At 48.3% G+C, this 22324-nt stretch overlaps 1 protein-coding gene across 10 annotated transcripts in view; it reads left to right on the top strand.

Moving 5' to 3' along the window:
- Nucleotides 1-22324, top strand: part of LOC128252087 (serine/threonine-protein kinase Doa) — a 36126-nt gene that overhangs the window by 1672 nt on the left and 12130 nt on the right. For 2 of the 10 annotated variants that reach the window (XM_052979507.1, XM_052979506.1), the window contains exons 1-3: nt 2354-2478; nt 3666-5560; nt 11435-11639. In XM_052979507.1, the coding sequence (XP_052835467.1) occupies nt 3897-5560; nt 11435-11639 (1869 nt within the window). In that variant the 5' untranslated portion in view covers nt 2354-2478; nt 3666-3896. Of the gene's footprint in view, nt 1-11; nt 131-259; nt 356-2353; nt 2479-3665; nt 5561-11434; nt 11640-14027; nt 14418-14575; nt 18306-18576 lie in introns of those variants that run through there. The other 8 variants (XM_052979511.1, XM_052979505.1, XM_052979503.1 and 5 more) reach the window with 8 other exon arrangements.

Here is a 22324-nt window from a genome sequence, read left to right as displayed (position 1 = left end):
CTATTTTTTAGATGCCCAGAACACGGAGACTCCACCACTCAAGGGATCGCTCCTCGGCGGGCACGCGAGACAAGCGCCGACGACACGATACTGCCGATCATTCGCCACCCCTAGCTGAGGCCCCATCGCCGTAAGTTCTTCGTCTTATATTTTCCGATACTCGCGGGTTGCTCTTCGAGCTGTGTGAGGAATTACTCACCCGTCTCGCAGCACACGGCATCTCGGTACTCATCGTATCCATTGTTTCTATTGCCCACAGGCCGCGCATCACCAACACACATCACACCAGATCGGCGGCCAAGCGAAGGCGACACGAACTCGATGCCAAGAAGGCCCAGATAACCAAGGAGCCCACGTAAGTTAATCGGATGGATGTATGGAACAGACCCTGTCCATGGGTCAGGGTGGAAAATCGATTATGTTTACCCAAAGTCCCATATGTTTTGCCAAGGCAATTTGATTTAAATTTGACATTGAAATCTATAAATAACATCTTGTTTTTGCCAAAGGATTTTATTACCCTTTGTGTAAACTTTTGCGCGCATGGTTTTCTTAGTCTATTTCCGAATGAATCAATTTAGGTTGGCAATTGTAGTTTTACCGTATTTTTGAAGACCACATCTAGTTCTGTTCTTGGTCTAAAAATTTTATTAGAATTCGAGTAGTAAGCTTTTTCAAAAGGATTTAAGTGCTTTGGCTTTGGGTTGATAGCTATTTCATGCCCGTAAATTAATAATTAATAAACCTTCAAGCTTATGAAAGCGAATGATAAACCATTGCGAATTTTTGATTGAACAAATCTAAACCTTTGAAAGGGAAATAATTTGATCACATTAGGTTACTCTTTGCCCCTTGGACTCATAAGCTTGAAATGCTATTTGAAAAATATCAGTGTTTGTGGGCTTTGAAATGTTTACACTAGTTCTTTGGGTATCTCTTATGAGACGGGATCAAATCTTTTATTCCAATTGAAAATGAAAACCCTTCACATCGCATGAAGTTGATTGATTTCCATCAGATCAGATGGTACTGAAAAACGTACTCCTTTGTAATGGAATATTAAGTTACTATAATTTCCACTGAATCTGCTGATATGTAATCTTCCGTTTCTGTTAAAGAGGAAGTATTAACCTGAGTGTCGAGTAATGGGCACGCATCGACATCTTCCTTAACAATAACGTATTAAACATACATGTTTCTAGGTGTGAATGAGGAAATATCCCCGTGTTGACAAGAGTCTTGTTCATGTAAACTGGCTCTGCCTACTGATCCACGGGTATTTCCCCAGCTGTCGGAGCTGTGGCAGACAGAGTGTCCTGCCCACGCAGCTTTCTGTGCTCCTTGGGACTCGCTTTCTTTCAATGGCTTGTAAACGATCGTGTCTTTAATGGTCCATGGCACCATAAAGAAGTGCTGCTCGAGCAGCAGGAGCAGCCAGAGAGACAAATTAACATTTGGCCATATATGGCAAGTGAAATCTTCGCTGGTTCCTGCAAGTGAAGAGTCATCCTCTTCAGTCGGCTTACTGTAAATTAATGCGGACTCAGCGATTTCTTTGTGTGTTTGACCCCCTTCGGGAGGCCGGTGAACGTGGGCGACGGAGCTGGCTGATCCTGGCGGGTTGCCCCCTGCATTTCCTTGCCTTAATTTATGCGCCTGCGTATTTAAAGCGTATTTGCATATTACTCAAAACAACGGACAACTTGAGGCGCGACGTTGTCGCATTTATTATTGTTTAATACACTTGGCGTGGCCTTTTTAGGCAGTTGCAGCAAGAGCATCTTGGGGAGTTGGCTTAATCAGAGTCGCGTTTTGTAATTTATACGCCACTAGCAGCGACCGCTTTCTTTGTCGATAAAGTGACGTTTTCATGCCCGCCACTGCTGCTGTCATTGTTTATTAACCTTTTGCATTTGCCATAAAACACGCTGGCTAAGTGTTCATGAACCACAACAACAGCAGCATCAGCAGCAGCAGATTAATCGACCTGTCCCGGCTCATTACTCAAATGCTGGTGACATCTTGCAACGCGGAAGTGGCCGAAAAACGCAGCCCAAATATGAAAATCAAACGAAAAGATAAGGAATAGTATTCTTAATTGTCGGCTGCTCGCATTTCCGCTATCCTCTTGTTTTATTGCCGTTGATCGTTTTCAATTTCAATCATTTTTTATTTAAATTACAAGCCATCAATTGGGTGCACGCATGGTGCGGCGAATTCGCAGCGTTCGCCCGATCGTTCGCTCGATCGTCTGTAATAAACTGGAAATGCGAGCAGCGAGCTGCGAAGTCGAGCGGTAGAGGCAGCGGCGGTACAAAGCAGCGGCCGCGGCAGCAGCCAACCGACACTTGTTCGCTACCAACTTGTCGCTCGATTGCTCAGTCGCAACGACAACTCGAAAGCGAATGGAGGTGCTGGCTTCTTCGCTCGTCGCCGTCGCCGCCGTGCAACCGCCACCAAGTGTTTTTTGAAAGAAATGTACAACAACATATATATTTCGCAATTATTGTTTATAATTTTTAACAAATGCAGCTGTCAAAAGTGTGTCTGTGTGGTGCATATTGAGCACATCGTGTGATTTGCGCGCTTCCCGCGATTTGTTTATGCATCCTGGCCAAAAATAATAATTCGCGCTGACTCTCCGCCTACGGAATTTCAATTCAAAACACCCCCTCAATTATTCCGAGAAGTTTCAATGCTGTGCATTCTCTGGCCTGGCATTTTAGCCAGCTTTAGATCAGGAAAAATCACTGGCCAATGGGGGACAAACCTTAGGCAACTCTGGCTAACTAAACCAAGATAAGATAGCAGCGACTGTGACGACGCCTACGACTTATCAAAGACGGGTTGCAATGACTGGATGACTTGGGGGAACCGGACGTGCCGATTGTGTTTTTATTGGGCAAGGGATTTTGCACCCATTTCCGAAGCTATTACTCATGGCGTCACAACAAGTTGCTGTTCGGCTGCTCCCGCTGCTGCTGCTGCTGTTGCTGTTGTTGACCCGTTTGGAGCCCAAGACTTGCGTTTCCTTTTTGAATCAGGTTAAAAAAGTAAAAATTGTGAAAACTGGTCGGAGGAGGACCTGTTCGAAGCCGGGTCTTTGAGCTCAGCGCATGTGCAGACACTTTCTACCAACCTACCAACTACCAACGAATTTCTCTGGGTCTGCGAATTGCATAAAGCCTTAACTGGTTGCGTTTTGGGGGTCTTATCAATGAACTTGCCAGTGGCCGGTGCCTGGGGGCCAATTGGATTTGCCACAGGCTAAATCGCAGTCAAGGTTCAGGGTTATTGTAGCAGCTAATTCAATTGTGGCCCTCGCCGTGCTGACAGGCCAAAAGTGGCTGAGACGAACACGAAATGCGGCCAGCAAGAAGTCGCACAAATGCAGAGGGGTTGGCTGATGGATAGTGGGGTGGCCAACTCATAAGCCATCGAGAACGTGTTAATTACAGGCGTCCCAAGCAGCAAAATCAGCAGCAGCAGCAGACGCCAATAGACAAAAGAAAAGTGTTCGATAATTTATAGAAATTAAAGGCTGGGCCAATGTTTAACATGGAATCTGGCTTTGAGCTGTAGTTTATATAGTAGTCCGTTCGCGACAGGCCAAGTGTGTGCACAGCATTGAAAATTAAGGTAGTAAAATTCTGAAATTCAAACAGCCAGCGATATACAAATGATAACGATAAAGCTAAAGATAAGCGATCTTCAAAGTGCACGCGTTTAAAGTAAACGTTTAAGCAGTTTAAATTTCAACGCCAATTTTAAACAAGATCACTACCACCAACAACAAAACAACATCATTGCCCCGCAGCAACATCAGTAGTTACGAATAATTAACCAACGAGCGAGTCTATTTAACAACGAAATAAAAATCATAAAAAGCTAACAAAATGCCAGTCGTTGGTCAACAGTATGGAAATGGCTTTCGGCCATATAGCTCCTTTCGAGTGCCGCGCGGCAGTTGTGGCTACAGCAACAACAGCAGTAGCACCACCAGCAATAACAACCCCAGCAGCAACATGAGCATGAGCAACAGCGGTGGCCAAATGGGAGCAGCAGCTGCCCAACCCCTGAGCAGCAACGGAGCCAACAGATCGATGGTGAAATCGATGCCAGGCAGGAACAACAACCCGGCGGCTGGATCATCGTCCACATCCACCGCCTCGTCCACTTCCTCAATCCACCAGCAGGGTGTGACCGGTGGGAACTTTGTGCGCCAACAGCCCTGGAGGAGCAGTTATTGCAGCAGCAACCGCTACAAGTTGCAGCCCGATCTTCATCCGCATCACCAGCAGCAGCAGCAGCAACAGCGATTGGTGAATGGCGGCAGCGTTAAGCCACTGACACCCAAGCTGATCCGACGCATCGAAAGCACCTGCTCCACCGCGGCGCCCACACGCCATTGCAAGGCGAGGGCGCCACCACCGCCCACCCAGGCTGGCCGCCCGGTGTCCACGCCCAGCACTGCCAGGAAACAGTATCAGCCAGCGGGCCCAGTATCAGTATCAGTATCTCATCAGCCGATGGGCACCCCCACCAGCCAGAAGCGTACTCACCAGGCTGGCCGCATGGCCGCCAAGGAGAACTGCCCGGCTCGCGTGAGTCAGCGCTCCAGCAAGAACTACCCGGCACCGCAGCCTCCGCTGCCAGCGCGCAGGCAGGTGGCGGCCACCAATGATCTCACCAACGGAGGAGCCGGAAAGGCCACTCCTCTGGCCCAGCGCCGACAGCTGCCGGCCACGCCCAAGCTGAGTCTCAAGCAGCGCAGCAACGGGTGCACCCGCAACGGAGAGGGAGCTGGCTCCTCGACGGGCTCCAGTGATTCGCACGACTCGCCGCGCCTCAAGAAGGCCTTCTCCACCAAATTTCCGCAGGGATTACCCTTCGAGGAGGAGTTCTACGGACGCAATCGCTCCTACTCGCAGTCCTCCAGCAACTACAGTTTCTACAGTTCCGTGGGTGCGCCCACCACACCCCATGACGACGATGAGGATGGGGATTTGGAGGGGAATGTCCACCGTGCCCACTGTGATGAAGATGATGAGTTCCAGCGCAAGCCATCGAATGACGAGTCGCTCTATGTGGACTTCTCGAAACTAGTGCAGAGCCACCAGCAGAGGCAGTATGTGCCTGCCAGTTCCTGGATAAGGGCCTCGCCGGATGAGTGCGAGCTGCTCCGGAACAAGCCAACTAGTCAGCTAACACCTGCCCAACAGCGAAGGAAGAGCAGCAAGTACGCGCGCTCCATGCACGAGTATCTGTATAGCGATGAGGGAGGACAGGCCAGGACCAAGCATCGCTTATCCGTGGTGGATGAACCGGAGGATGGATACTACAGCTATGCGGCTGGCACGCCCGATCCGTTGCCCTCGCCGCCACCAACGCCCCGGACGGACATCTATGTGGCAGCTGCTTCGTGGGCACCCAAGCCGCTCTATCCCGACCGCGTGCTGTTGCCTCCAGCGGATGGAAACAACAACAATAACAACAACAACCAGAAGCAACAGCCGCGTCGACGGTCGGAGCACTTGGGGTCCACGACGTGTGAGTATAGGTGAGTGTCTCTTCAGCATGCGGAAACTCGAATCTCAAAACTGGAGCTAGCCTTGAGTGGCGTGAAGGCACAGATAGCTCGCTGACTAAGCGTTCTGTCCGCACTTCATTTAAAGTCACCACCTCGTCGCACTCCTCATTGTGTCTTCTCCAACTTGAGCTCAACCCAACTCAATCTCGTTCTCGATGATGTTTGTTTTCTGTTTTCTGTTTTTCTTTTTTTATATATTTGTTATTGTTGGCGTTGTGCCGCTACGATTCGGTTCAAGATCTCTCCACCAAATTTGGTCAAGCACACCGCCCCTACTTGTGAGCTAAGCTACTCTGAGTTGCGGCGGTGTCCAAATGGTGAGCTCCGTCCGGCTCATTAGGCAACCTAAGCGCCGGGCTGGGGTAACCGCAAAGCTTTTAGCGTTCTACGTTCAAGTACGAAGCCAGCCTACTTCATTTGATTTGCCCCTTTTTTATGTCGCTTTGTTGACATAAGGTTGCCCAAGAGTTATAACCTCATTGGGCACTTTCCCATGTTAGATGTTGTATTAGCTGGCATTGTGAACGTTCTATAGAGCAGCTGATCTCTAGATTACTATAAAATTCAAGCCCTGATCGATTAACACATTCTAGACAACTAATCTATTATGAGATTATTTAGTTTGCTATTTGGCACGTTTTAAAGTCAATTTTATTTGCCAATTGAATTCGGAAGATTCCCAAAAGATGTGCAAAGATTGAATTTCATCTCAACTTATTCAAATTAATTTAAAAGGTTTTCTGTTTAGATAGCAATTAGCAAAACAAATGAAGACCGATTTGTAAGGTCTGCCATATAAGATCTTTTTACTAATTTGCTATTTATTTATTTATGAAAACACATCGACTGGTGCATTTTAATTTATATTTGGATCGTTCATATTGAATACCATTTCATGTTCTGAAGTTATTTTTTAATTCTTGATCGGTTAATTGCTCTAGCTCTTTCTGCCATAAGTTTTTTAAAAGCCTTCGTTGGGAATGTTTTTAAGCAATTATGTCAGCAGCTGGACATACCGAGTCCTCACTCTGTCACTGTCCGTTTCCGCACCTTGGGACACTTTTCAAAAGGGAGGGGCCTATTGAGCTCCGCTATGCCTTTGGCTTTTAATTTGGTTTTTTGTTTTGTGTTTGGCTTGCTTCTGTTTTTTGCTCGGGTTCATTTATCTGACGTTTATCACGATCGGAACAAACCGGACCTGTCTCCGCAGACCCATATACGATCATAATCGATGCTGCTACCGCCGGCAGCTGGGGTTGCCAACTAAAAGCTGACAATAAAGCTTAGATCTTGAGCTTACAGTTCTCGATCGATTTCCGACAGCGCAAGGCAGGCCTAATCGAAAAAAAAAAAACACATACGATCTGAAAACAAAAGTGAATAATGGATGCAACTCTCAGCGCCAAATGAAATGCTTTTAATGTATTTTATTGACTTCCTATAAAGAGTCAGCCGAAAGGTGATTGACTACGCACAAAAAATCAAAACAAATACAAAACTCGCACCCAGACGCAGTACAAACTCACATAAATCACGAATAAATAAAACAATGCAGTATTGAGAGATCTTCTAGACTTGATTTAAATTGCACGAAAATTTTCATCGCTTCCTTTTTCGAATTGAGTGCCTGTGAGTTTGGGAGCGGGCCGATCGCCGGGGTACATATGGCATATTTAATTTGGCTTGTTGTTGAATTCGCTTAACTGTTGTTTGTTTTCGTTAACAGTAATGGCCGGCTCGGTCCGTTTGGGTTGCTGGAAATCTCGGCGAAAAATTTCATTACGTTCATTGAACCGGTCGATCTCTCTCGTTACCAACGGATCAAACTGACTCAGACTCAGACTCAGACCCAGACCCCGACACTGGCTGCCTGCTTGAACCCGACACGGCACTTCCTCCTTTTCTTCAGAGGCTGAGGCACAAAGACCTTTCCATTATTTGCAATGCTCATCTCACTAACTGCCTGTGAGTGCTTATTGATGTCTTCGTCTTCCCCAAGTCTGGTGTTTGTGCAGACGCAACCAATGACCTTGCAGTTGGCCAACGTCACCTCCAGTGCTGCGCACCTGGCCCTGCTGCTCCTCCATGCCCTCAATTCGAGAGCTGCCACCCAAATGGATTTGCATAATCCCGCAGCTGTGTTTGGGCTGCTAACATACTTGGCCACTTACTCATTCTTTGTTCATAATTTTCTGCTTTTCATCAGTTATACACTCACTCGGCAATATTTGTAACGGCATTTCTTTTGTCATTTAAGGCGCGCGACAATCATTTGCATTTCACCCAAACCCCTGCCTTTTGCCTTTTGCCCTTGGTCCGTGAGTTGATAACTTTAATCATGCGGACAAACCGAAAATTCCGGTTTCTCATTATGTTTCACTTGAAGACAAAGATATATGTATAGTACTGGCTTCTGCTTTAATCAATGAGCAGCCAAACAAAAACAAATGTATTCCATATAAATATTTAATCATATTCAAGTTCTTTCGACCAGGGATGGACTTAACTTTTTGGATCTGAAGTGTCAGAAACAAAAATAGGAAGAATAGATAAATGGGTATTTAAACATGCCAAACTAAATAATTTAAAATCACAATTATTCCATATTGGGAGTCTCAAGAAATTCATTTTTAAATGGCGGGTAAATTGGGATTTAATATGGGCATTAATTTGGAATTTACTATTTCCGGAAGTGCCAACAGTTGACGTCTTTTAATCAGATTTTTAAAGTACCAAGATTGACCTTAATGTCATACAATAAACAGTTCATGAACCAAGAAAGTTTGCCTTGGCTTATTGACACAAACATGTTCACAAGCCTAAGGTTTATTGATCCAACTTATTAAAATTGCTTTGGTTTCATCTCATCTGATGAACTGTCTATCACAAAGTTGAATATTTATTGAGCTGGCCTGCCATAAATAGTTCACGAACCATGACAGCAAACCTTGAACCATCCCTAGCATTTCTTGGGCTATTCAACTGCTTTCGGGTATTTTTCGTGTTCAAACGCATAAAGCCAAAATGACGCATAACTTCTGCAGTTCATTGGAAGCAAAAATTGAAATCCAATTGTTAATGCTTTTTTTTTTTAATATATTTGTATAATTTGTATGAGCGCAGGAGGGGGTGGAGGGCAGATCGCATATGTGCGCTACGCTTTGCTTAATATATTTATGGCAAATTCAGGGTCAGCACAAAAAAAAAAATCTACAACAAAACGAAGAAAAATCTCTCGAGCCGCAACAAATGTTTGATGCCGGTTGGCAGTGCAGGCAGCTCTGGTTGGTGGGTTTAAAGTGTCTCAGCTGCTCTATGTAAATCATGAAAAAACTGGTTTTCGAATGATTAATTTCATAATTCAATAGCACAGCAGCACAGAAACTATTTTCATGGGTTTCGTATATGTCTCCAGCTAGATATTCTTGTTCTTCAAACGGCCAGATAATTGCAGAGTTGCGTCGTAGTGGGTTATTGTTCTTAGCGGATTATTTGTTAGCTAATCTGACTGACTGGATCTTAATGCTAATTGTTGTCGCACATTCTTAGAGGTGAAAAGGTGTACATGATTCGAACAAATTGCAGGCCATTAAGGAAGTTGGCCAAGACACGACAATAGTCTTTACTTGTGTTTAATTGCGGCATTCAATGCGAAAAGGGGTGTTTCTTTGCCTGCGTACAAGCATAAAATCAAAGTTGGCAACAAGAATCGGTCAAGGTCGTCACAATTGCTCAAGGAAACGGTGTCCACATGTGGGGAATGATAAAGCCAGAAATGGGATTGGCCTGGCCATAAAATTGTTGTCTCATCTGTGTGCCTGCGAAAAGTCGAGGCCAACAGAGAAAAATAACAATATAGAACACCCGGTGTGCCTGAGCTGGCAAGATCCTCAAGGGCAGTCGGCTGAATGAGAAACTCTATAAATATGGGCGCGATCGTTAAATTACCCAATGTAGCGGCTTAGAACAAAGATTTCTCAATCCTTGAAAAAATCAACCAATCGCCGCAGAATTTCTTGATAGTGTGAATAGCCCCTTGTAACCTCTTCAGGGCAAGCAACTTTGTTTTTATTTGGCTCACCCCAGCCATATCTTATCTGGTTTCTCACAGACTGTCATAACTTATTGCCATAAAAGAGTCGAATTTCTACGATAACCCCATGATCAACCCATAAGATAATCAGTTTCAGAACATAGCTACTGCAGCACCGCATTTTATGTAGCTATTTCCCAAGATATCTTATCTAATGCCCCTCCATATCAGAGCTTTCCTCGTTTGACATCGACCAAACCCTTTGTTTACATTTGCCCGTATTTGCGGTAGTCGCGGTGCACCCATTACTCGTGTTCTTTTAGGTCAAAGATAATATTTTATTGTGGTTTTTATTAGTCAAGCTTTCGACCTGTTCGTTCGCCTGCCTTGAGTGAAATATTAAGCCAATTACCTTACACAACACCAATCTGAAATGCTCCAGTCCAAATTGGGAAGCTATTATGAACTTGCTTTGCCATTCGCTTCCTACCCCCCCTGCCCCACCCACTCTTTTGTTTGTCGAAATCGGAATCGGATTCTGGCTCTGGCTCTGAATCTGTATCTGAATCAACGAATCATTAATATCCAATTACAGTTGGCCATAAAAGCTGTTCTAATTTGCACGCAGCGCGTGATTAATCATAAATCAAAACGCCAAAAGTGCTTGGCTACCATGGAGCTGTGGCCCATTCCTTTTATTAACTGCCGCGAGGCCGTAAGCGGCTTTTCCGCGACAGACGCCAGTCAGAGATCAGAGATCGCTGAACGCTGCTTGGCCAAGAGTCTTTCCAGCCTACGAAGAGATCCCAGATACACAGCGTGTGCGCTCAAGTAGTTTTCTTGGCGGGTGCGCAGGCGTTGAGCTTTTGTCATATACTCTACTCGCATATACTCGCATATGCAGTTCGGAACCAACGAACGTACTTGTAGCCAAAGTCACTTTCAGCTTCAGTTCGGTTCGGTTCTTCTGGGTTTCTCATAATTTGTGCCCAAATTTAGATGCTTTTTGGGGGCCACGTGGGCGAGCTGTGAGCACGAAACCGACAAAAATTTTCGTAATCGCTCATAGAGAGCTGGTTTGCTTGCCTTATTAGCATATGTGGCTGGCTGACTTCTTGGATCTTGAATTTGGTAGTAGCTTGCTTGAGCATTGAGCACTACATAGGTCAGTTATCTTTCCCAATCAGCTCAGCTGATTCACGCCAAGATCTCTGCCCACCCGCACTTGTGGATCGCGTCGTTGTCTGGGCCTTCTGGGGGTGGGTGTGGTGAACGGCGAGTGGATGTAACATGAGCATGAACATGAACGCTGCCTGGCGGGCTACCGATGTGTTATTGACACAGTTTCTGGCCTCGATCAGAGTCTAGGGTGCTGGGTTCAGTTCATACTGCTTCACATTGTGTCATTCCTCGAACCATGAAGTACTCTCAAAGGCATTTGGCCGGAGATTGAGGTGGGCTGCTGCCTGTGCTGCCTGCTGCCTGCTGCCTGCCAGATAGCCAACAGCTGAGCTAGCCATCCGGCCCGGCCGAGTTGATTAACTTGATTGGTAACGCAAAACCGATTCGCCAACACACGTCTCGCATTAGCTCGCCGGCCGCCTGGCTTAAGAATCCGGGGGCAAGGCAAGCGTGGAGCGTGGAGCGGCTTACCTGCTAAGTAGCTGAGCTTCTGAGCAGCTAAGTAGCTTTCCATGTTGTCCATGCGGCTGGGCGTTGCTCCAAGGACGGCCATTCATCCGCCGGGTGCGCTAGCGCGCTTAGGTAATAACTCTCGAGTTCAAACTAACCGAACACCTTTCTTTTTCCAGTTTCGATGACAGCAACAACTCATCCCGCCGACGCAAGGAGCGTTCGAAGCGCTCGCACCGCAAGTCGCCTGCCGCCAGTCGGCGGCAGCAGCACAAGTACCGCTACAGGGATGAGACCTCCCACTCGAGCTCTCACCGCCGGCATCGTGATCGCGCCAAGGACGAACGCGACAGCGGACGCAACAACCGCCAGTCGCAGGCTAAGGTAAAAACTTTTCATTTTATACACACCACACATAGCAAACAAGTGAAAATTGTAGGCAGGGCAACGAAAAAAAAAAAAAAAAAGGAAAACCAAAAGAAAATTACAAACTAAAAACGAAAGCTAAAAGCAAAACAAAGTGGTAAAAGAACAAATTAAACGGACAGATACAACTTATACGACTACATCGGACCGATTTCAGTACGCTTCTATATCCCTGTGCATTGCCAGAATCTGTGCCACTCGATTGATAAGTGCTAGAAGTGATAGAAAATCGCTTGTATCCACTCCCCCGCCATGCTGTTCTTCAAGCGGTATCTTGAGAAGTCGCAGCAGGTGGCCAATGATTTTGAGAGCTCCCAGATCCCGTGCTACATAAAGATGCGCGACCTGCCAGCGCCACCGGTCGTAGATCACTGTCGCGACCTCATCTTGGCCAGCTGTCCACTGCGCTTTATGCAATACACCGAGGATTGGATAGTGGTCGAGTACTTTGCCGATCACGACAGCGATTATCTAGTAAGCGTGTCCCTTCGCAGCCAGCATGTTGTATTATCCATCGATCGTTTGTCGCCCCTTGACTAACCCAATCGCTCACATGTTGCTCGCCCGCCCTACAGATGTGTGTGAATGTTGTTGTACCCCCGATTCTTGATTACCAGTCGAGTGGATCGGTGAAGTGATCATCGCGGTATCATGATCGTTCGCCATTGCACTCGATCGCTCGCTCTCCGCTTTCTTATCTATGCGGCGTTGAGCTAAATTTGTCGTTAGATGTGTCACATTGCATTGGTTCTTGGTCTTGTGGTACAGTGATTACATGAGGTATTTGCTGTAATCAGTGCTCTGGAATGAGACTGCAAGTGAATATGAAAATGATTGTTTCAGGGCTTCAAGAGGCCGGGCACTCGAGAAATCAAGGGGCAACATGAGTTGTATGTTGTAGGTGGTCGTTGATAAGATAGTACTTAGCGCAAAGTAACTTGGTTGAGCAAGGCCTTTAAAGTGTGTTGAAATTCAGAATTTTAATTAGAACATGGGGAAGTATGACTTCATTGCATATAGCAATCAACAAGTCTTTGCTTGCTAGCAGTTATAAACTTGCTATTTATTAAGGCTTGACCTTAAAATAATTGAAATAAAACACAAGACACAGTAGCCGTTTTGAATATTAGCATAATCCAACAAATTAACTTTAGGAACTATTAATTTAGTTGGAATTAAGGAATCGAAAAAAAGGAAACACTGCCAAAGCGGGAATCATCAGTAGTAAAATGGTACTTAAAAAGAGCACTTAAGCGAAGCCTTGGCCATATATTTGTGAAAATTAAGCAATTTCTATGCGAACTTCGTGCCATCTCGCAGTATGAATAACAGCTCTTAATTAAACAAGATCTTTATAGTTTCCATTCACTGTTGGTGGTTCTTAATAGTTTCCCCCCGTGTCCATCACACCCCGCTGCTCTAGTTATTTTTGTTCAATTGATCATTTGACATTAACTCGTTGACGGCGGCCAGAGTTTTCTGCTCTGCTCTGCGTTGCGTTGCGATGTGATGTGATGAGATGAGATACTGCCGCTGCTGCTGCCGTTGATGATGCGGCCTGCTCCTCGCCAGCTTTGCCAGTTGCCCATGTCGCCGCCAATTAAGTGGGCTGAGTAACTCGCATAGAATTCCCTCCGCGTCATCGTTCAGCGCCGCCAAGATTCAGTACTTTCGGCAGTTGGAGCAGCAGCTCATCATCGGGCATGCGGGCAAGACGGCAAATGGCGGCTGTGGCCTGGAGTCGGATCTGGAGGAGCCGGAGGAGGGCTTCCTCGGCGACGGAGAGAGCGTGGCCATAACCCGCTGCCTGCTGCTGAAGCGGCAGCGCAACCACTTCGATCTGGTGGCCCTTTGTGATATGCCCGTGGACAAGTACGCCGGCGACAATTGGATCGTCGAGGAGTACTTTGTGGACCACAATGACGACTATCTAGTGAGTCACAATTATTTAGATTCAGAGGCTGTCGGCGAGTATCTTTCGTCTTGTCTTGTGTCTTGCATGGTTGGCCCTTCTTTTTTTGCGCTCCCACAATGTTAGTTTCTAACATTTTAGACCAAAATAATAGCACTGCCCAAGAGTATCCTAAAAATCGTTAGAAAATATTGAATATTCTTAACAAATATTATATAGATTGTATCCTTGAAATCTTAAAACTTGTACTGTTAACATAATTTAAAATCAATTTCAACATAATTAAAAGGCAACTCTTGACAAGCTTTTTGGAAGCCGTGAGGTACTAGGCAGATGATTGATTGGGATTGCTATTATTTTGACCGCAGCTATATACACTGAATTTACACAGGGCCCACTCTCCTCGTCTGTGTATATATATATATATATATATATATTTATTTATCGGTTCTGAGAGCGACGCCTTGGGGATTCCTCTGCGTGCTCTGCGCATGTCCCTTCGAACCATGGTCTTTGGTGCGGTGCACAGCTGATGGTTTTTCTCGGAGATGCGCGCGCAGCTTCATCCGGCGGAAAACATCTTGTTGGGCCGTGTATTTGCCATTTGCTCTAAAACCATTGGAAAATTATAAATACACGCGCCGCAGAAAGTCAGCGCGCTCTTCTCTGCCTCGGGCAGTTTTCGGCTGAGAATTTTCAAATTCGAGGAAACCGAAACAGATTGAAATCTTCGTTTGTTGGCTGTGTGTCGCCGTCACTGCTGCCATATAAACTATATATCGTCGCCAGCAGCGTTGTCGTCGCTTCGTCTTCGTCGTGTAACGGTACGGGGATCCCCCCTTTTCTCGGCGCCTCTTATTTTCCCCCCCAATCAGTCCCAACGATCTTGTATCGATCGCCTCCTTTCGCGCACTTTGTTTATCGATATGTGTGTGTGTGTGCGTTTTTGTGTTTTGGATTTCTCTTTTTTTTTTTGGCTCAGGAACACCAAATAATCGAACAGAACAATATTTAGAGGTACATACTGGGCGTTTGTGCAATATAGAAACGCATTTTAGTCCGAGAGGAAGGTAGAACAAACGCAATCCCAAAACAATTGCTGGGCACCGTGACATAATCAACCGAAAAAAAAAAACAAAAAACAAACCAAAAACTAAGAACATTTAAGTGCTTTAAAAATAAAACAGCAGCAGCAAGAACAAATTTGTCGAATACAAAAAAACATCAAACAAAACAAAAAGAGTGTTAAGATGTGCGCGATCTGCGTCGGTCTGAATTTGTTTAAACAAAACACGATGCAAGATACCAGAGCCAAACTGTTTTATTGACCCCCCGCCAACGGTGGCGAGTAAATAATTCGGAATTATATTAAATGGGATAAGAGCCAGCCGCCAACCAGCCTAGCAGCTGTAAAACGTCCAAAAAGTTGATAGTGAACTTTGCACTTTTCCATCAAGTTTGCAATTACCGAGGCGAAAGATATTTTTAATAGACATAGCGGATGGATAGAGGAGCCTAGTGCAACAGTCACTCATACACAGAAAGAAATTAAGACTGGTTGAGAGCTAAGGGACAAAATAAAGTACATTTTATTTGAGGTCTTCGCAGACTTTCCAAAAAATGGTTTTTAATGTGAAGTTAAAAAATAATGAGTTAGGTCTTATTGATTTTAAAGATGGAAATTAAGAGTGTAAATTTAATTATGTCAGTTTTTTATGTTAGGTACACATTAATGAATGAATATATCCATTTTTTTTCTTGTGTACTCGGAGGCGAAGGAGAAGAAGACAACGCAGCGGCCAAGCAAATCAAAACAAAAACTCAAAACTAACAAATGGAGCACACACGTGTGTGTCGGTTAGTGTGTGTGCCACATAGATACGAACTATATCTATATGTGCGCCACAGATCGGCGGGGATTATTCATCAGGCTGCCACATCATCATCATGTTGATCTCCGCGCCGCTGCGGCGTCTCCTTCTGCTGCCCTCCATCCTCAACTTTCCGCTTAGCTGGCGTTTTCTATAATTTTCGAAAGCTATTTTCGTAAGGCTTGCATTTATATTTAGTTGCCACAACAAAACTCATGGCGAAAATCCAAGACACAAAATTGTACGTGATACAATTTTGGCCATATGATGCGAGCCAAAATAAAAGTCAACTGGGGTGGAAAACTTTTCCCCTTAGTTTTTCCAACACGCATGTGCGGTTGTATGTGTGTGTTGTTCGATACAGTGAAAGCTAAGTCAGAGATTAACGAAGATGTGAAAATTAATGGAAAACTGAAGCGAATTAAAAATGTAATCAAATCGAATGTGATTATCGGAGATCAGAGATGAATCTGTTAAACGAGGTCTGTGAATTCAATTTGCGATGCATCTACGCCCTGGCCGGGGTTTCACTGTACAGGCACCAGCGTCACACGTACGCTGTGTACTAGGTATAACGCCCGACTGCGCCAATTTACGTGCGTCGTCGTCTATTTTTTAAAAATAAAAACAGATTTCGAGCGGAACACAGAAAGGCAGGGAAAAAGACTCCCAATGAACCCCACCGAGATATCACACATCAGCCAAAACGATCTCTCCAGGGATATTCATATGTTCACATCGCAATATATCTAGGGCAAGGTGCAGGTCTTTTGGCTAGAATCGCAAAGTGGGTAGGCGGAGGTGTTTCGATGAGGCGGCGCCGCGATCAATGAGCTCATTGCTGTTTACGATTTGTAATTTGTATATGCTCTATATACCAAAACAAATTGGGGGTGCTATATGCTTGTACTACACCCACATATAAGTCGGATGTATATGGGCGCCAAAAGGAAAAGTCTTTGGTCGAATGACGACCATTGGTTCAATTAGTAAGTCAAGTCGCCGCCGACCATTTGCCAAAATGCCAATGAGACATTGACATTGAGCGTGCGATCGATTGTTCCGTTCCTATCCGATCCGATCCAATCCGAACAGAACCAATACGAACTGATCCGATTTTGTGCAGGTTTCCTTTGTGGCCAGCACTGGCAGCCGCGCGAGTCTCGCCCAGCTAGTCGAACCCAAAGCAATTCGCGGGAGTCGCCAGTGCAATATTAGATAACCGAGTACTTTTTTCCCCTTGGGACCCAGAAAGCACACTGACTAGGACACGGAGACACAATCACCAATCACCCAGCCTGCGGTATGTCCAACGAACTCAGCGAACTGATCGCCCTCGGCTGTCCGGATCTCACGGCCCAGAAGCCGCAGGGCGCCAGCACCAAGGTAGAGTTGATTCTCAACACGGAGCGCCGTCTGAGCATTAAGCAGATGACTGCCACGGATTTGGCCGCTCTACGGGCAGCAGCCGCTGCCGAGGCAGAGGCCCGATCTCGGGCCCAGGCGGAGGCGGAAGCTCGAGCCATCGCCCAGGAACAGTTGCGCCAGGCCCGCGAGGCCGAGTCCAAGGCGAGGGCACGTGCTGCCCTCGAGGTGCAGGCCCAGTTGCAGCGGGTGATGGAGAGCGAGAAGCGCAGGCAGAAGGAGGAGGAAGAGCAACAGAATGAGCAAGATGAAGAGGAGGAGGAAGATGAGGATGAGGATGAGGAGGAGGAGCTGGCCAAAGGTAGCCTGCCCTCCAACTCAGGCCCAAGGGAGCGCGTTGCATCGCTGCCCGGCAACATCGATGATGCCATGGAGATGCACCTGCTTAGCGTGTCGCAGCCCAAGGCCTCGTCCAAGGATGACTCCCCGCCCAAGAAGAGCACCTCCCACCTGGCCGACTCTATTGAGCTGCTGCGAATGCAGCGGGCTGCCCGCAGTGCCCGTTCCCACAATCGAAGTCGCGAGCGGGAGCGCTCTATTTCGCCAGACCGCAATCACGAACGAAGCGCTGCTCCCGATCGCCTCCAGAGTTCGGCGAGCATGAGCAGTCTGGAGTCTGCCAGCGTCAGTGCCTCGGCTTCAGGCTCACGACAGCCCAGCAAGGCAGCCAGTCGACGTGGCAGCACCTCCAGTGCCTCTGGGGTGGAACCGCCCGGGGCCTCCGCTCCACAGTCGACCAAGTTTCCCCTCGCCAAGACGGTATCAGCTCCGAATGTAATGAATCGTCGGCGTAGCAGTCTCACCTCGCTTTTTCCTGGACCCTCGCCTTTGGTGGCACCCGAGCCATCTCTGCATACGGATCCCGATCCAAAGGTTCAGCAGCAGATAGAAGAGGAGCAGCGGCGGGGGCGAATGGACGATGGTTACCGTGAGATACCCACCGGAAAAATGGTGCATCGCACCAAGACACCGCCGCCAGTGGGCACCAATCTGGGAGTGAGCTTAAAGCGAGTGACCGCGCCCAGTGGATCCATAACCATTAAGCCAAAGGAGTCGCCCATGCTGGGAGTTGTTTTGCGTAGAGTGGAGAAGAAAGTAGTGCCCCAGAAGAGCATTCTGGACGACGATAAGCCACTGTACCACTTTTCCATTGTGCGCAGCGACCACAAGGAGCATGTGCCCGACAAGAAACCGAAACCCAAGCCTGCTCCCCCAGCTGTCAAGCCAAGTCCCGGTGGCATCCTCACCGGACCTCAAGTAGTCCGCACCGCACCCAGGCAACCAGTGCCCGCCAAGCCGCAGCGTCCCATGCCCGGCGTGCCCATCACGATTACCAAGATCGAGGGCGACAAGATCATCATCATCAAGAAGATCATAGTGCCGAAGAACAGTAAGATACCGGAGCAGTATCTGCAGGTTGGTCGTCGTCCACGTCCACGTCCTCGTCTTCGTCGTGTTGGTGATCGCTCTGTGGTGTCTGTAGCTCGTCTGGTGTTTGGTGTCTCCTTCCTCCTGTGTTCTGTTCGAAATCTGTTGTATAGAATTTACCTCGATGTTAGGAACACTTTAGAACACTTTCAGCTAGCTTTAGTTTATAGGTTTCTTAAAACAGGCAGTGCCAAGATTTTTTTTTTATGTATTGGATTAAATTTAAAACTTAAACGCACACCACGTCACATATCACTAGTCAGAAAATCGCGACTCAGCTGCTGAATCAAATTAGCAAAAACAATCTGAATCAAGGGATTCAACTGAAATCGGATCTCTAATTCGAAGAACCCAAACGGTTTCCAGTGCGCGATCGTTTCCTATAGATGAGTGAAGATGCCGGCAAGCCAGCTATTGCAGTGCCACCAACGGTTTCCTCCTCCTCCGCCGCCGTCGCAGCGTCTCCGATTCTAAGAACCAAAGAGGAATCCCAGCCAGCCATGCAGAAACCAACGCCGCCGCCGGCCAGTGGTCAGCAATTCTTCCAGGTGGTCTCCCCGCAATTCGCCTCGGTGCTGTCTTCCAGCATCCCCGAGAGCAAATGTGCCGTGCGTTCGCCCATATCTTCGCCCTTGGCCATCCGCAAAAGCCGTCCACCTCTGTTGCCGGCGAGTCCCAAGTCCACGCCTCCGCTTCCGCGGAAGCACCATCCGCTTGCGTACAATGCGGCCACGGGAACCATCAGTAGTGCCTCGGCAGCAGCGCTTCCTTCTCGTCTCATGGCCACCATCGCCTCGAGTCCGGCTTCGAGTATATCGCTGTCCTCCTCCAGTTCACCTTCATCATCGCCACCTCCGCCAGTGCCATGTCGGGCTCCAAAGAATGCCAATGCCAATGCCAATGCCAATGCCAGTAAACCTGCTGCTCCGTCTAACGAGATCAGTCTGGACAAGTTGCTGCAACAGCAACAGGAGCTGGAGGAGAAGTCGGCCGCAGCCACAAACAGCGCCAAGTTGGATGCGAACTTCTATGATGCGGAGATCGAGATGATGAACAAGTATCTGAAGAGTTTGCCCGACTACAGCGAGCTGGACAGGAAGCTGCACCAGGAGTTCCAGGAGTGCGAAGATCTCTACGACAGGATCAAGCGTCAGCAACAGCCGCTGGCCAAGTCCAATTCGCAGCAGTCTGTGACGAAGACAGCGCCAGGGTCGGGAGTCCAGCCTGCCAGCTCCTCCGGTCTATCCAAGTCTTCTTCCATCAACTTTGCCCAAAACCACCCAAGTAGCAGTCGAGGAGCTGCCCCGCGTATGGCATATCCCTCCATATTCTCGCAGTCTGGAGGCGAACCAAAGCTGCAGCGCAGCATTTCCAGTTCAAATATGCCGCTTAGTGCGCCGACGCCCTTGCGTCCGCTACCCGCAAAGAATGGATTGCAAAGTGGTTCCAATCTGTCCCTCAACAAGCAGTTGATGAACGAATTCTGGAGCGAAAATCTTACGAGTTCACAGAAGCGTCAGACACCCAAGCGCACCTTCTGGAACTACGAGAAGATCTGCGGTGCGCAACTGGGCGATGCCGGGCAGCCTTTTAAAGTGGATGCCAAGACAGCCAAGAAACTGGCCATATTCGATCCCACAGTGGCGGAGGCGGCGCAGAAGGAGCTGCAGCGACCTCAACAGCCGCAGGTCGGTCATCATTATCCCCACCACAAGCTGCAGAAGAACGCCTCGCTGTCGCACCTGGATCTCAAAGTGCGTCAGGCGGTGACCAAGGAAGATCTCTACAAGCTCATCTGCAACGAGCAATCTCCATCGGCGAGCACGAGTTTTGTGAGCAGAGTGCCGGTGAAGCAGCAACCGCCAGCGCAGCAGCAACAGGTGCTGCCCAAGAGCGTTTCCATGACGCACGTGCCGGGTGGTGGTGGTGGTCAACCCATGGCAGCAGCTCCACTGCTGAGGACTTCCAGTCGCACGCACATACCCTGCTACATGAAGAATCTGCCCTCATTGAGCAGGAGCACCTCGAACTCTGCGATACTGATGACGCAACCGCGCAAGGAAGCTCCATCCAAAGAGCCACCTAAGGCTGCTGCTCCACCGACTGTTAGCAAACCCAGTGGAGTTTTGAAAAGCTCCAGCAGTTCCTGTGTCCCATCGCCTCGCTGTGCCGCCGCCTTCTTCCGCCGGCCGCAGGAGTCCAGCCATGCGCAGCAGCAGCATCAACAGCCGCTGCAGCAACCGCAACACGTGGCGCCCATCGACGAGTCCGGCCCAGGGGATTCCGCCTCTCTAGAGCGCAAGTCGGAGAAGAGCAACAGCACGATAAGCACGAGCAGCTTTACGGTGACCAACTGTTGCACCACCCACCTGCCGCAGCTCTCCAAGTTTACCTCATCGTTCCACATTGCCCCCACCAACACGGCCACAACCACAGCGTCAGCAGTCACACCAACACCAACTGCAGCCGCAATACCAAGCGACCACCAGCAGCAGCAGCAGCAGCAGCAGCAGCATCAACAGCAGCAACAAAGTGGCGCAGCGGTGGCGGCGATGGCTGCCAACTTGGAGGTGCCAACATCGTCATCGTTGTCAGCGGCCACAAAGCGCCAGAAAGATGTCGACAACAAGCTAGAAAAATGCCTGAACGACATGCTAAAGTTGAAGACCAGCAACAACAGCAACAGCAATAGTACTAGCAACAGCAATAATAATGCAATCATGTCGCAGTCGCTGACAGGGGAGCACAAAGACCCGAAGACTGCAGTCGAAGGCCCCACGATCAGCACCAGCAGCAGCAGCACCGGCAAGTACGTGGGTGAGTCTCAGATCCCCGTGCCAGTGCAGCTCTACGATCCGCAGAAGCCGCTGCTCCAACAACAGCACCATCAGCAGCAGCAGCAGCAGCAACAAAGGATTTGCTATCCCATAGGAAAGTCGAACTCTACCTCACAGCTGCCCATGGGTGGCTATCAGCGATTGCTGCAGCAGCAGCAGCAACAACATCAGCAACAACAACTACAACACCAGGAACAGCAGCAATATCCGCAACACAAGCGACCCTTCCTGAATTGGAATAGCTTTGCATGTTCGGCCATAAATGGAGCAAGTGATCCCTTCATGCAGCAGCAGCAGCAGCAGCAAATGCCTGTCCAGCAGCAACAGCATCTGCCCCACAAGCTGCAACAGTCGTACTCCTCGTCGCATGTGCCCAAGCAGGCGCCCAAATCGGGACTGGCCATGTTTCTGCAAAAGAACACCAACAAGGAGAACAAGTTTGGCCAGCCGCTGCAGCACCAGCCGCCCGGAATGATGCCCCAGATGTACGGCTACCAGGCGCCCCAGCCGCAATCCAAGATGGGCTATCCGCGCACCGGTGCCCCACTGACGCATTCGGCCTCCTTCAGTTCCGCCCAGAGGCCAACAGCCCTGCAGTTCCACCAGCAACATCAGCAACATCAGCAGCAGCAGCAGCAGCAACAACAGCAACATCAACACCCGCAGCATTCCAACTTTGGGCTGGGCATGATGACTAGGAATTACTACAACTTGCCCAAGCAGCCAGAGCGCAAGCCGCTGCAGACCTTCGATCCGTATGCCTATCCCAAGCCGAATCAGATGCAGCCGGTCAAGTACCAGCAGCAACAGCAGCAACAGCAGCAACAACACCAACAGCAGCAGCAACCGCATCCGCATACGCAGTTTCTGAATGCTTCCGCTGGAGGTGGAGGTGGAGGTGGCGGTGCCGCTGGGCTTCAATACGATCCAAATACAAATACGCAATTGTTTTACGCGTCGCCGGCATCATCGTCATCGAACATGCAACCGCAGCAACCACAACAGCAGCAACAGCAGCAGCAGTCGCAGCTACAACAAAGCAATTCTGTCATATTCAATCACTCAAGCCAGCAACACCAACCACATCAACAACAACAGCAGCAGCAGCAACAGCAGCAGCAGCAACAGAATGAAATGTCCAAGTCCGCATTGGGACTGCATTTCATCGAG

The sequence above is a fragment of the Drosophila gunungcola genome, chromosome 3R, assembly GCF_025200985.1.
Source record: "Drosophila gunungcola strain Sukarami chromosome 3R, Dgunungcola_SK_2, whole genome shotgun sequence".
In the NCBI taxonomy this organism is placed as follows: domain Eukaryota; kingdom Metazoa; phylum Arthropoda; class Insecta; order Diptera; family Drosophilidae; genus Drosophila; species Drosophila gunungcola.
The sequence above is the reverse complement of the archived record's forward strand: the minus strand, read 5'-3'. Positions and strand labels throughout refer to the sequence as shown.